The sequence below is a fragment of the Desmodus rotundus genome, chromosome 10, assembly GCF_022682495.2.
Source record: "Desmodus rotundus isolate HL8 chromosome 10, HLdesRot8A.1, whole genome shotgun sequence".
Lineage (NCBI taxonomy): Eukaryota > Metazoa > Chordata > Mammalia > Chiroptera > Phyllostomidae > Desmodus > Desmodus rotundus.
This window is the reverse complement of record NC_071396.1, coordinates 19,248,592-19,262,915: the sequence shown is the minus strand read 5'-3', so window position 1 is coordinate 19,262,915 and position 14,324 is coordinate 19,248,592. Positions and strand designations below refer to the sequence as shown.

General features: G+C 52.8%; 1 protein-coding gene across 1 annotated transcript in view; it reads right to left on the bottom strand.

Annotated features, from left to right (window-relative positions):
- Positions 1-236: 236 nt before the first annotated feature.
- NID1 (nidogen 1) overlaps positions 237-14,324 on the bottom strand; it is a 68,626-nt gene continuing 54,538 nt past the window's right edge. The window contains exons 13-20 of the mRNA XM_024561867.4: positions 13,721-13,948; positions 12,424-12,596; positions 9,433-9,559; positions 6,062-6,233; positions 5,122-5,279; positions 2,871-2,994; positions 2,105-2,217; positions 237-1,149 (exon numbers count right to left, since the gene is read on the bottom strand). Coding sequence (XP_024417635.2) covers positions 1,028-1,149; positions 2,105-2,217; positions 2,871-2,994; positions 5,122-5,279; positions 6,062-6,233; positions 9,433-9,559; positions 12,424-12,596; positions 13,721-13,948 — 1,217 coding nt within the window. The 3' untranslated portion in view covers positions 237-1,027. The remainder of the gene's footprint in view (positions 1,150-2,104; positions 2,218-2,870; positions 2,995-5,121; positions 5,280-6,061; positions 6,234-9,432; positions 9,560-12,423; positions 12,597-13,720; positions 13,949-14,324) is intronic.

Here is a 14,324-nt window from a genome sequence, read left to right as displayed (position 1 = left end):
AACCAGGAGACGGGAATTTTTCTAAAAAATGAAAATGTCCAAAAGGGTGGTTTGGGGTCTGTGATTGAGTTCACGTTTAGTCACTTTCAAGCCCCTCAGACTTGTGTTGACTCGCCTGGGAAACCGACCAGCCCCCGACACTAGGGTCCCACGGGCTTGCAGATTACTAGATGGTTCTTTTCTCTGTGATTCAGCCTCCCAACGCTAAATTCCTTCATTCAAACGGGACAGAGGAAGATTTATTAACCATTTTATTTTTATTTTCAGCACTAATATTTATACAGCTGTAAACTCAGGGAATTATCCACACTGGTATAACCTGGGGGATCGTTAGTAAGCACCTTCAATGGTTTCCACAGTTTAAGAATTTACCATTAAAAAAATGAATAGTTATAAAAATTATACAAAATCATGGCAAACATTTGATATTGAGGGCTTGATATGGAATGAATGATAAATATGAAAAGAAAGTGAAACTAACTTACGGGTTGGGCTACGTAAACGGCCCACAGGCTCCCCGAACCTTGTGATTCTTGGGGTTCTATCTGCCTCTGAGAAGACGAACTCCAATCATTCCCGGGAGGGCCTTCTCGCCATTCCGGCGCCCACGGGCTGTGGCCCTGGCTGCTGTGCCAAGGGACTGATGAAACGGTGGGTGCGACATGATGCTCAGCTCATAAGGCCACGGGGCGGGGCAGCTCAGGCCTGGGGAGTTCTGCGCACCCCTGGGGTGCTCGGTTGGGGAACAGTTCCAGAGCTCTGGGGCGGGGCCTATGACCCACATTTGGGTCATATTTGCATATGCTTGTCTGAGGGGTTGGGGTGGGGGTGTTCTGTCTTTGTGTAGGTACAGAGACTTTCCCATTCCAGAAGCTCAGGGCTGATGTTTTGGGGAACAGTGAGGGGCACGTTGTTAAGGCTCAGGCTGGTGGCCACCGAGCCACCAGGTCAGACAGTTTTCCATCTGGACCCTTTGACGTAGGTGTCGCTGCGCAGTACTCAGTGAGGGAACAAGGCATTCTCATCCTCATTTGCGCTCGATGCAGTCAACTCCCAGGGTGTTGTCAGGGCAACGGCAGGTCCTGCCTCCCGGGGTGGCCAAGCAGAGGTGGGTACAGCCCCCATTGTTCACTGCGCAGTAGTTGTGACCTGGAAAAGGTGGCAAGCAGCTCGACAGCCCTCCAAGAGCATGGCTTCCAGGTTAACCCCCTTTTTGGCTTTCAGGAAGCCAGGTTTGTGGGGCTCCAGGGGACCAGGGAAGGCTGTACCAGGCACTCAGCTAAGAGCATCTCCTGGCTGTGCCCTCATCCTCTGGGACTTGCCAGATAGGCAAGAGCCCTGCCTGCTGCTCTGGGGGCTGTGTGGGTCTCAGAGAGAGCGGCCTTCCTCTGACTGCAATATGGAGTCGGAATTTCAAAGCACAAAGTACCCTCCATCTAGCTTGCCCGGCTGGCTTTGCCCTTGATTGGGGGAGGCGGAAAGCCAGGGAGGACAGTGTGTTGGGGGAGCGGTCTTGAAGAGACACCCCAGGCTCCAGACCCAAGCTGCCTAGACGCCCCCAGCTCTGCCACTGTCAGCTGTGTGTCTTTAGGCAAGTGGCTCCAGTTTCCTTACGTAGGAAGTGAGCACGACAGTACCTCCCTCATCGGCTTGCTATGAGGATTAGATGAAGGAAGGAATACAGAGCACTGGGAATGCTGAGTGAGTTAATCTATGTAAAGTTCCCGGCTCATAGCAAAGTGTTCATGTTTGTAATTATTTTGATTATTAATTATTGTTGCTTTTAGACCAAATAAATGGACTTCCCAAGCAGCAGAGACCCTAACACTGATATTCCTGTTTGGAACCTGAAGACCACACACGTCTAGACCCAGCCCAAGATTCGGTACCCTTCCTCACCCCTGCCCACTTCATTCCCTCCTGTTTTCTCTTTACCTGGCGCCCCCCCCCCCCCCCCCCCCCCCCCGCCAAGAAATAAGAAGGCCCTTGACAGAAGGGACATGTGATTGAGGCTCCCAGAGGCTGCGCCGGCAGCAGCCAGAGTGTGGGCTCTGAGCCTCGGGGCTCTTGGCCCTGGACAATCGGAGGAGCACAGCCGAGTTACCTTGGGGACACTGAGGCAGGGCGGTGGTGATGCCGTACAGCCGGGCCTGCTTGTGGGGGTGGAAGGCGTCCGTCTCTTTGGAAACAGCGAGATCTACAGCGATCACAGAATTCCTGCAAGAACCAAAGGGCAGAAGGTGGAACACGTCTCATGGCTCCAGCGTTCTCTACAGACCAGCCTCTCTCGTAGTTCAGGGGACAAATCAGAGGCTGTAAACAGATACACTGGCCTTGCTTCCTACCCATCCCTCTCTCCCTCCTCTGGGCTGGGTCAAGCCTGCATTTTTGTCTCCTAAAGCAGGTCGTAGATTAGCTGGCTTTCCTCCCCACCCCGGCACTAAATTCCAAGCTGGGAAATCGGCTATCTACACAGACTGGCTCGCTGGCTGGGCTGAACCCTCCTTTTAGCAGGCAGGGGTGGTCAAGATGGGGCTGTGGTGTCCTGCAGTTTAAGAACAATGAAGAAGTAAAGGCATGGAGTGGGCATGGAGCCCACCAGCCAAGGGACCCCGGGCCAGTGCCTGGGGAAAGAGCAGACGTGCCCAGCACTCAGCAAGCTCAAGTTCACAGAGGGAAACTGCCACCCACCCTGCTGCGTCTGCATTATAAGTGGTGCCCCCTGCCCCAACCCAGGAGCCCCGCCTCGCTGGTCTCCGAGGACCAGAGGGCTGAAGTGGAGGGGGCATCTTGGAGGCCAAGCCAAGAGGCCGATGGGTAGGGCTCGGCGCCCCAGAGGTGGAGGGCGGCAGGGCCGGCCACTGACGTACGTCTTCCAGTCTGTGTAATACAGATTCTTCCCGAAGCTCGTGACTGCGAAAGGATACTGGAGCCCTTCAAGGACCCTGCGTCGGCTGGGCTGCCCCGGCTGCAGGCACTCGGCCCGGCTGGTGCCTGTGTGAGGGGGAACAGGCTGTTTATTGTTCGCACAAGAAATGGCCCCTTTGTGCCACAGGCCAAGTGCAGCGAGAGCGAGGGCGAGAGACCGGGCGCTCCAATGGCGGGTCCTGGAGAGCACAGGGGGTGCGCTCCTCAGAGCTGGGAAGCTGTGCACTCACCCTCTCTTGCCCCCGTGGGCCAACCCCCACCTCTGTGGGGCCCCGAGCCTGGCTGAGCTGGGAGCTGTGAGTGGAGCAGAGGCCTGTTTCCGGAGCACGGGGCTCAGCAGGAACGCCGCCACCAGCGAGCTCTCGCTCGCACCCCTGACCTGCTTGCACCCGATCCCCGAAGCCCCTCCAGAACCCTCCGGAATGAGGGCCTGAGAACCAAACCACTTCGCAGGTCAGCAGCTGCGCAGGGCCTGGCGCCCGTGCCGGTGTGGTGACAAGGCTGTGCTCCCTTTAGCCTGCACACTGTACCCCCAGGCGCTCTAAGTGCAAGACATGGTCCCTGTGCCCCTGCAGTACCTGACCGTCTGGAGCAGAGCAGGTTCTCAACAGACAGGGATGGATGACTGATGTCCCGCCCTGACTGAGCACCCTGCCCACAGCCCTCGCCCGAGGTATACCCCAAATCTGCCGGGGGGGGTGGTACATGTCAGAATGGCACTACTTCATCTCTCTTGGCTCCAAGTCCTGCCCTGGCCCTTGGGGACAAGTGCGAGCTACAGGAACATAGGTCACAAATTAATAGGTATTACGATGAGATCAGGCTCTGGGGTTGGTGAACTTTTTCCAAAGAACCAGATAGTAATTGTTTTAGGTTCTGTGGGCCACGAGGCAAAATCAATGACACTGTGTAGGCATTATACACAATGACACTGTGTAGGCAGGTACTTCTACTATCCCTATATTTCAGGTGAGGAAATACCGGAGAGGTCAAAGGTAACATGCCCCAAGTCATACACTAATGTCTTAGTCAGCTTTTCCAAGGACAGATGGTCAGTGCCCATTAGGTCTGGGTGCTACACTACTCACCACCCCCAAACCTGCAGATCGAACACGTCTTTGGACAAACCGAGAGCACTGACATCAGCAATCAGGGTTCCCATTACTGTACCGATCATGGGAACAGTAATTATCTATTGTGCATTAGAAACAGTGAGTAGGGATAAGGCTGATGTCCAGAGTATCTGCATCATTACAAAATATCCCACCAAGTGGTTAAAACTGCCTATTTGAGAAACCCTTAGGACATTTTATACTTATTTAACTAAGATCTGGTCACAGGATGATGCTCTTAGCAAATCCCCAAGGCAATGGTTCTCAAAGTGTGGTCCCTGGGTTGATCTCCTGGGAACTCCTCAGAAAGGCAAATTCTGCCCCAGACCTACTGGATCAGCAGCTCTGGGTGTGGGGCACTTCAACCAGAGCTCCCGGCGATTCCGCTGCCCACTCAGGTGTGAGAGGGACCACTGCCCTGGGTCATTTTAGTCCGCAAACAAAACCTGAGTACCTAGCTCAGGGGCCTGCAAACTTCTACAAAGGGACACAGAGCGTAATGTTTAAGACTTTGCAGGCCACGGTGTCGGCCACCCATTCTTCAGGAGGAAGACAGGAGAAAGTCAAGGTAAACTTTCAAATGCACCCTGCAAAGTTCGGCAGGGAGACCTGGGGAAGAAAACAGGAGGCTTCACACAAATGTTCCTTTCTCCCTTCCCCTAGGGGCTTTTAAAAATGTTTGACAAAGGTCTCTGATCTTATCAGCTATCTCCAGTTTCTGAAAACACCACTCAAATTAAAATTAAAATACAGCCAATTAAAATACAGCATTTAAAGATGTGAAAACCGTTTCCAGCTCCCAGGTTACACCAGGTGGTATATGAGCAGGTGGCAGGTTGGCCTGGCCTGTGGGCTGTAGTTTGCTGACCCCCGACTTTGATGGGGGAGACCCCGCCCCAGAGAACTTCAAGCCCAGAGAAACACTGAATTTCAGAGCGAGGATATGCAGCTATTTTTGTGCAGGAAAGAAAAAGTTATGCCCTTTCCCGTAACATCCTCTTGAGGTACGGCCTGGGCTGGCTCGGTGTGGGTAACAGTAATTGTTTGGTTTAAAAAAGCCCCGCCCCAACCCCGGGGTCACCTGCGTCCACCCAGCAGAGCTGGGATGAGTAGGCATCGAAGGCCAGCCCGTTGGGCAGGCCCAGGTCGTCATGCACGAGGACCCTTCGGTTGGTGCCGTCCATGTAGGAAGTTTCAATTTTGGGGCTGTCTCTGTTCCAGTCTGTCCAATAAAGGTTCCTGGGGGAGGACAAGGCAGGGAAGGAGGAAGAGAAATAATGAAGACACACGAGAAAGCGTACTGAAAAACGCTGAGGAGGAGGCTCGGATGGAGCCTGAGCAGACACGAGGACGCAGGCCAGGTAAAAAGCACGTGGAGGGGTGGAGACACGCTGCCTTCTGGTTCTTCACTGGAACTGGTTGCTCTGTGGGTGCTGACTCCCCTTCCCTTAAACACCCCGTAAAATTGTTAAAGGAGAAAAACAGAACTGAGCACCACAAGTGGCATTAACGTGTGGGCACCCCACATGCTGTCACCACCCAGGGAGGCGCAGCACACCCGTCCTTGGCAGAGGCAGTGGCGGCCCCAGAACGAGGGAAGTGGCCTCAGAGTGTTGAGGAGCCTGGGCCCGGTGTGTCAGACTCAGAGGCTGCAGCAGGGAGAGGGAGAGGAAGCCCGAGGCACTGATGAAACCATCGGAAGGGGTATCCACGGCCTTGGCACTGGGCAGCCCCCGGGGAGGGCCCTGAGGGTACATTTATACCCAATGCCCTGCTGAGGTCCGTACAACTCGGCTGCCGATCCACATTCAACTCACGTGGAAATTCCCAACTTACAACATCTCTAGGGAAAAGATGTGAAAGGGGAACATGTATCAAGTCCCCGACAGTCACTGAGGGTAGCTGTCAGCTGCTCACTGCAGCCGTTCGTGTCAGTAGAGAGGCGCTGGAGTCAGCCTCACAGCGACACACCCGGGGGTGGGAGCAGAGACAGCAGATGCACGCAGACTGACACTACGCACCCCCTCACAGAGTCCGTCACGATGCCTCTGGGGTTCACCAAGTCCGTCTCAAACAGCACCCGGCGCTGGGTGCCGTCCAGCTTTGCAACTTCTATTCGATCCAGGCGAGAATCTGTCCAGAAGAGGTTGCGGCCAAGATGGTCAAGGGCAATGCCTTCCGGGCTTCCGAGATCTAGAAGCAAATGCAGAACACATCTGATTTTTTAAGCAGGTAAGAATCGGTTTTTCTGACCACTCCGTGCTGTTTCACATGGTGTCCAATGCTTGCACTTTGAGAAAACAAACGGGAATGTGACATGCTTGTTGTTATCAATACTCGAAGTGACAAATTAATAGATGCCACTCATTCACTTGGTGGACCGCCCTGTGCACCACATTGGGAACCAGGTCCAAACATGCTGACGCTTTGGCCCCACCTTCAAGGAACCCACAGCCAAGTCTGAGTTCTGGGTTCCTCGGGAGCACAGAGAGGGTCACTGGCCTCAGCCTGGGGAGACCAGGGAAGGCTTCCTGGGGGAGGTGACATTCATGAAGCTGGCTCCTGAAGGACCAACAGGAGTCTGTCAGGCAAAGGTCCTAGATAAGGGTTTTTCAGGTTGTGGGGCGGGCTCACAAGTCTAAAGGAAGACAGACACGGTTTGGAGTGACCTGTGTGTAATTTTTTGTGGCTGGAAACCGTGAAGGTAGAGAGTGGCCAGAGATGAAGTTCGGATGCCTGTGTTAACGAGCTTACAGGCAAAGGGGAGGCACTGGAAGATACTAAGATGAGGAATAAAACAGATACATCATATTCATTCATTATCGGGGGGAAAAGGTCATTTCAGAGAAAAAAATACGTGAAGTATCAGGAGTACAAAGAAGGGGTGTCACAGACCCAAAGGAACACTCTGGGGAGTCTTCAGTGGGTTGTAAGTAACTGATCTTCGAGCAGGGGCTGCCACAGGGCAAGCTGACGACAAGGGGGCCTTCAGCGCACACCCAGCTCCTCAGGCGCTCAAGACGGCAACGGCTTCCCGACGGTAAATGAAACCACAAGCCCACCAGGGCTTACTGGTGTCACTCAGGGTCCCTTCCCCTCGTCTGATGAGCGAGTCGAAGGTCATTTGTTGTGGCCGGAGGGGGAAGCCACCCTCCCGGTGGGGTCTGGGGCACAGGGAAACCCTCGCACCGTGTGTTTCCTCATCAGCGTGGGAGCGAGCCAGACCTCAGCCCCGGCAGCCCCCGCACCGCACGGCTGACACACCCGTGGCTGTGGGCGCTGGAAGCACCAGAGCCTGAGAGGCGCCCACCGCAGGCAGTGTTTTAAGAACTAGAAAGAGCCCTTGAATGAGATCTTCATTATTCAAACTCAAAGTAGAGATTTATAAAGTATGGAATTGTTTCCCATGCCCCTAGAGGCGAAGGGACAAGTGAGACTGACCTCCAAAGCCTCTCTGGACTTCCAGACGGACCCAGAACACATAACTCCAGGGTCCGTCTGCACTGAGCACATCCCGGGCAGGCGGCAGAAGCTGCTTAGACACACGGCGGAAGGGGAGAGACTGCTCATCGGGGGTCCTCTTCACAAGACCCCCCGGAAGCCCTGGTCCTGACCACAGGGCCGAGGGCAAGCAACCCTGGCCCCCCGCCCATCCCCAGCCAGGAGCCACAGCACCAACAGGGGCCTGGAAACGCCACCCTGTGCTGTGCAGTCAGAGTGAGGGGCGAAGGCAGCAAGGCAATTTACTCAGGAAACAGATTATGACACATTGAAGATATTTTGCTAGGACTTTAACTCAAGGAAAGAAAGAAGCCGAGGACTGTACTAAATAAGGAAGACAAGACAAAGAGAGGCCCGCTGCCACGCTCACTCGCCAGCGATGTACCGACCTGCCCCAGGAGGAAGGCTTAAGTAAAAGTTCCTTGCTCTCTTTTTCACTAACAAAAATCAATTCCCTTCCTTCTGCAAAGGTCACACGTGGGTTTACTGTGTCCCCACAATGGGCCCCATCTGGAATGCTTCTGACGGGCCTTACAGCTTTCTTGGATGGTAGTCAGCTTCGGAAGCGACCAGAAATAGCAGCGAGGACCCTCGCCCCTCTCCCGCTGGGTTTCCAAGTCAAATCACAGATCACAGCACATTTTTAACAGAGAGAGACAGGATGCGAAAAGACGTTTCCAAACTTCTGTTCGTTAAACCAAACCATGAAAACTAGCAGATGTTGTTGAAATAGCACATTGGCTTCCAAAAAAGGACATGGTGTCTGCGTCCAAAGCTGGTCATATTCGTCTCAGCCTCAGCTGAATGCCTGTGGCATCATCTCTTACCAAAGAGGGATCCAAGGAAGGGAAAAATGCCCCCAGGGCTGCTCCACGGGCAAAGGAACCTTCCGGAAAATCAACTGTTTGGGAAATGTTACTCAGGAAATTGGAAAAGCTTCATTCAGTCAAGTAAAGAGAAATACCAAGTGAGGCCATCTACTCTAAAGTGGTAGCTTTGACTTGAGTGTTCTGTGGAGGGAGCAGGATGATTTCACACAGGCACCACCAGCAGGACCCCATCTTTGGACTGAACATTCCTGAAGTCAGCTGCCCGCCCCAGCACACGGGGACTTTTACAAAGCCCTTGGATTTTTGTTGTAACGGTCGCTCTTCAATGCTGACAGAACACATCCATGTGAAATAGTGTTGACTTGTTTAATGTGCACATTAAAATAATGCATAGGGTCCTTTGCTGACAACAGCATCCCTAAGTTAAGGAATTGAGGTTAAAGGTTAAGGGGTAGCAGCCTGTGCCAAACCATGGTGAACTTGGCTGTCAGTTCTGCAACAAAGGCAAGTCAGCAAGAACTCAGCCGGGTGTGCTGGGCTCCTCTGGGACAGTCCGAGCCCACGGGGTGCGGGACAGGTAGAGAAAAGGAGACTCCCTCTTCACTGGGGTGACGTGACAAACCCTTATCGTGAACAGTCTTGGGAATAAGCTCAGCTGTCACGGGCAGCGTTGGCCAGTGTGCTTGTGACCCTCCGTCTGTGTGGTTCGTGTGCCTGCTGCCAGCGGGAAAGCCCTAGCAGCACACAGTGGGCACACGCTCTGAGGACTGATTCCACGCTCAGCCGCCAGAGGGAGAAACGCACACCCCCACTGAACGGTTGGGTTTGGCCTTCACTGTTCATCAAAACTGGCTGCATAGCTTCAGAGAAGGGCACGCGCTTACCTGACTTTGAGTCTCTTCTTCTTCGACTAGCAACGAATCCCAGCTGAGGTGTTCCCGGTTCAAGGACGAGTCCTCGGAGGACTCCTCAGAGAACGCTGGAAAGACCCAGCCCCTCGGAAGTCCCCGTATCCTGGAAGCGATGTCCACTCCACAGAAGACAGGCCCTCCCTCACCTACCTTGCCGGATGATGGTGGTGGGCTCCCCGCCAAGCAGACTGGCTCTCCCAATGGAGGGCTCGCTGATGTCAGTCCAGTAAACCATCTTGTCCACGCAGTCGAAGGCCAGTCCAATGATGACTTTGTCCTGGAAGCACAGACCAGGGGTGAGAGCGGGCCACCCGCAGGCACCACAGTGACCCTTTTAACAGTAGCCCATGTGCTTCTGTGCTTCGTTTTATAAAGTGTCTTCTGGTCTTCTGTCCACTTTAAAATGTTTGTTACTGAGTTGTGTGAGTTCTTTACATATTTCAGATAAAACCCTTTTGTCATCTACCTATGCACATGTGTGTATGTTATATTTACTCTCAGTATATAGCTCACTGTTTCGTTTGCTTAACAGTGTTTTTGAAGAGAAAAAGGTTTTAATTTTTATTAAGTCCAATTTATTATCTTTTCTCTTTTGGCTAATGCTTTTTGTTTATCACCTAAAAAAATTTTGTCTACATGCCCTGGCTGGTGTGGCTCAGTGGACTGAGTGCCAGCCTCCAAACCAAAGGGTTGCCAGTTCGATTCCTAGTCAGGGCACATGCCTGGGTTGTGGGCCAGGTCCCCAGTAGGGGGCACACAACACGCAATCACACACTGATGTTTCTCTCCCTCTTTTCCTCTCTCCCTTCCCCTCTGTCTAAAAATAAATAAAATCATTAAAAAAATTTTTGCCTACCTGAAGATCATTAAAAAAAGAAATATAAGACATAAATATTGGGAAAAGGTAAAACCATTCTACTCCAAGCCAATATGATTGTTAATGTTGAAAATCCTGGGGAATCTATAAAACTATTATAAGTAATTATTGAACCTAGCAAGGTCGCAGGATACAAGGTCACTATAAAATTGTATCTCTACTAGCAAAAAATAAAATTTGAAAACAATAATGTTTACAATAGCATCAAAAACAAAGTATTTAGGAATACTTTAAAATCTGCCATATTCCACACTGAATCTACCAAACAATGTGGAATGAAATTAAAGAAGACCCAAATAAATGAAGAGGTAATTAGTGTAGTGGACTATATGACACACTATTGCTGAAGTACCAATTCTCTCTAAATAGAGTTAAAGATTCTAAGCCATCTTTATCAAAATCCCAGCAGGCCTACTTTGGGGATGGGAGGTGAGTAGGAACTGACAAGCTTACTCTGCAATGTACGTGGAAATGCAAAGTGAGGCTCTGGGGACCACAGAGGTGCAGGAGCAGGATTGCCTTTGAGTGGGAAAATCGGGGTTCTCAGCAGACACCTTTCCCTCAAGAGCCAGGTCAAAAAGGACACAGAGATGCTCACCTCACCCCACACACAAGAATCAATTCAAAATGAAATCAGAGACCTCCACGTTAGAGCTAAACTATAAAACTCTTAGCAGAAAACACAAGGGGGAAGCCTCATATCCTTGGATTGGCAATGATTTCTGGAATATGACATTAAAAACAAAAATAAATAAATTAGACTTTATCAAAATTAAAAACATCTGTGCATGAAAGAACACAATCAACAGAGTGAAAGGCAACCCATGAAAGGGGAGAAAATATTTGCAAATCATGGATCTGATAAGGGGTTTAATATCTAGAATATATCAAGAACTCGTACAATTCAATAATGACAACAACGAACAACCACCTAGTGATAAAATGGGCAAGGAATATGAATAAACATTTTCCTGAAGATACACAAACGGTCCACAAGTGCATGAGGAAATGCTCCCTGTCACTCATCAGCAGAGAAATGCAAATCAAAACCGCAATGAGAGCATTTCACATTTGTTAGGGCGGCCACCGCCAAGAAGCGCAGAAAATAAGCGCTGGCCAGGTGGCAGAGACACTGGAGGCTTCGTGCTCTGCTGGTGGGAATGGAAATGGCGCTGCTGTTGGGGGAAAAGAAATGGCAGCAGGTCCTCAAGAAATTAAAGACAGAGTTACCACATGATTCAGCAATTCCACATCTGGGTCATACCCAAAAGAAGTGAAAGCGGGACTCGAACAAATATCTGCACACGCGTGTTCACAGCAGCCACAGGTGGAAGCCACCCCACCCTTTGATGAACGAATGAGTAACATGTGGCACGTCCACACGATGGAATACCGTTGGCCTTAAAAAGAAGGAAATTCTGACACCTGCTACAACACGGACAAACCTTCAGGACGTTATGCTGAGTGACGTGAGCCAGTTACGAAAGGACAGACACTGTGTGATTCCACTTCCATGAGGTGCTTAGAAAGGGCAAGTTCACAGAGACAGGAAGCAGAAGGCCGGCTGCCAGGGGCAGGGGGAGGAGGGAAAGCAGAGTTCGTGTTGAACGGTCATAAAACATCAGGTCGGGATGATGAAAAGTGGCAGAAACAGAAATAGAGTGTGATGCACCACCAAGGGATATAGTTAAACTGACTGAAGTGGGAATGAATGAGTAAGCCCAAAGCACACAGGGGACACTCACGCTGTGCGTCAGCACCCTCCCACCTCCACTCTCGGCTTCCCAGAGCCTCACGGACACTCAGCCTCTCCCCTTGGCCTCGGGGGAACGACTTTCTCAGAGACCTAACCCGTCCCCACTGTGCGTGTGTGGGAGACTGCTGAGGAAGAGGAGCAACATCCCTTGGGGTTCCCGTCTCCCAAGGCAGCAGGAGAACACCCAGACCACGCACACTTGTGTACAGTGAGCACAGTTTGAGCGCCAAGCGCCGTCTTGGAACCGCACCACAGAACGAACAGTCCGTGAAACAGATGGGCAGTTTCTCGTCTCGGGTCCCCTATTCTTGGCAGGAAGGCACACGTCCAATCCACAGCACATGCACTGACATGCGTGTGTCAGGCATGCCAAGTGCCACGATGACAGGCAAAGCAGGAGAGGGCACATGGCCGAGACAGGCTTCTCTGAGAGGGGGTCTGACTACACCCCGCTGTGTCCCTAGGTCATCGAAGTGTCACCAGGAACAACAAGCCAGCCAGCACTCACCGGGGCATGGAGCAAAGCCTTGGCATCCATCTTCCTCATGGTGCTTCCCTCCAGCGGGAGGCGCTCTATCTTCCCAGTCTGGGCAAAGAGTAAGTGGGTCCCAGGGGGCAGAGGGATCACAGCGGGAGGAACTGAAGGTCCCTGGTGAATCGGGGGAGCTACTGTACTCAGACCTAGGGGGCAGGAGAGGTCAGTGAGCAAGACCTGAGTGCAGCAGGAATGCACACCCACACACACTCATGCACACGCACCCACATGCCAGGTCATGTCACCTGCGTGCCACCACAGACCGCAGGCACACAAAGGTCATTTTATATCTGAAAGCACGGGAGCAAAAAGACCTCAAAGGGCGTTTGTGAAGAAGACGGCGCAGGGCTGTCACAGAAACTGAAGTTACCTTGCTGTGCGTGCCTGCTTTGGACATGGGCCACAACAGTGAACAGCGATGTGGCAGCCCTGAGAGCCCTGCCTACAGTGAGCTCCGTGCGGCGGATGCTGCTGAGCTTTGTACGGCACAGGCTGTCAGTGAACTGGTCCACACTCCCTGGCCCACGGTGGGCGGTCTCAGGCCCACAAGGGCAACATGCCCCTCTGGGCTGTCTAGAGCATGTGATGACCAGGGGCTGACTCTCCCTGGGGCTGGGCTTGCCTCCTCACTGCTAGCTTTGTCTTGGAGCATGGCTCCCTGGCTCACCTGACAAGAGGATCCCAGGAGGGGACAGGTAGTCTGTGCTGCAGGGTAACGGCACGGGACAGGTATCGGGACACCTGGGTCCCACAGCCACAGCTGTTGAAATCTGCTTGCATTCTACATGGCCTGCGGCCTAGAGGCCCCCGGGCACAACTGTGGAGGAGGCTGGGGTCTCAGGGCAAGAACAGTTCCTTCCCGCTACCTGAGGAGGCTGGGCCCCAGGGTTCCTACCAGCCTGCTGGGTCCCAGTGTGGGGACAATGGAAGACCTGGCTGCCCGCTATAGGGGCACGTGCTCTCTCTGCTGCCAGCCACAGCGTGCACACCAGTCACTCGCACACAAAAGGAGGGAGGGTAGGGGGAGAGAGCGTGAGGGGGAGATGGACAGCAGTGGGGTGACTGCCAAGGGAGACAGAGAAGAGGGGTGCAGAGGGCAGAGAGGGAGGGAGGGAATGGGCTTAAGCCAGGGGAGTTCTCAGGACCGAGGGCAGCAGAAAGCAACACCTGTGTCCTCGGTAGGGCCCCCCAGAGATGCTCACAGGCACTGGGAACCTGGTCCGCAGGCCTGTCTGAGGCCTAGGCCCAAGCACACGCTGCCCCAACTTACAGGGGGGCCTCATCCCGGGCCTGGTCCTGGTGCCCTCCAGCTCACGGCCGTCTCGGTCCACACACCAACAGTAGCCAGTGCTGCCGTGGCACTGGGTGGGCACATAGTTCCCATGCTCGTCACACTCGGGCACAAAGAGCCCCAGGGGCAGGGGTCGCTGTAGGCCGGCCACCCCGGCTGTCCCCAGGACGTGTTCTCGCTCGAGCTGGCAGCGGGTTTTCTCCACTTCTGTCAAGATAAGCAAAGGGGAGACGTCAGCTGTGCCACCGTCGGGGTTCGCGGCCACGGCTGCGCGAGTCCCCACACCTAACTCTGAGCTACCTGGGCACCACTCAGTTGCCTTTACCAGTTTTTTAAAATTCAAAACATCTTTGTTATTTAATGGACTGAATAGTCAAAAGGATTATATTTGCATTTTCTTTTCTCTCCTGGCAATTTTTCTTTTAAAGGTTGTAACAAAATCAACATAACATGAAACAAAGCATTTTAAGTGATCAATTCAGGGGCATTTAGCAGTCACAGTGCTGGGCGGCCACCCCTCCATCCAGTTCCAGCACATTTCCCACAAAGGACACCCCATACCTCCCGAGCCGTGGCTCCCCAC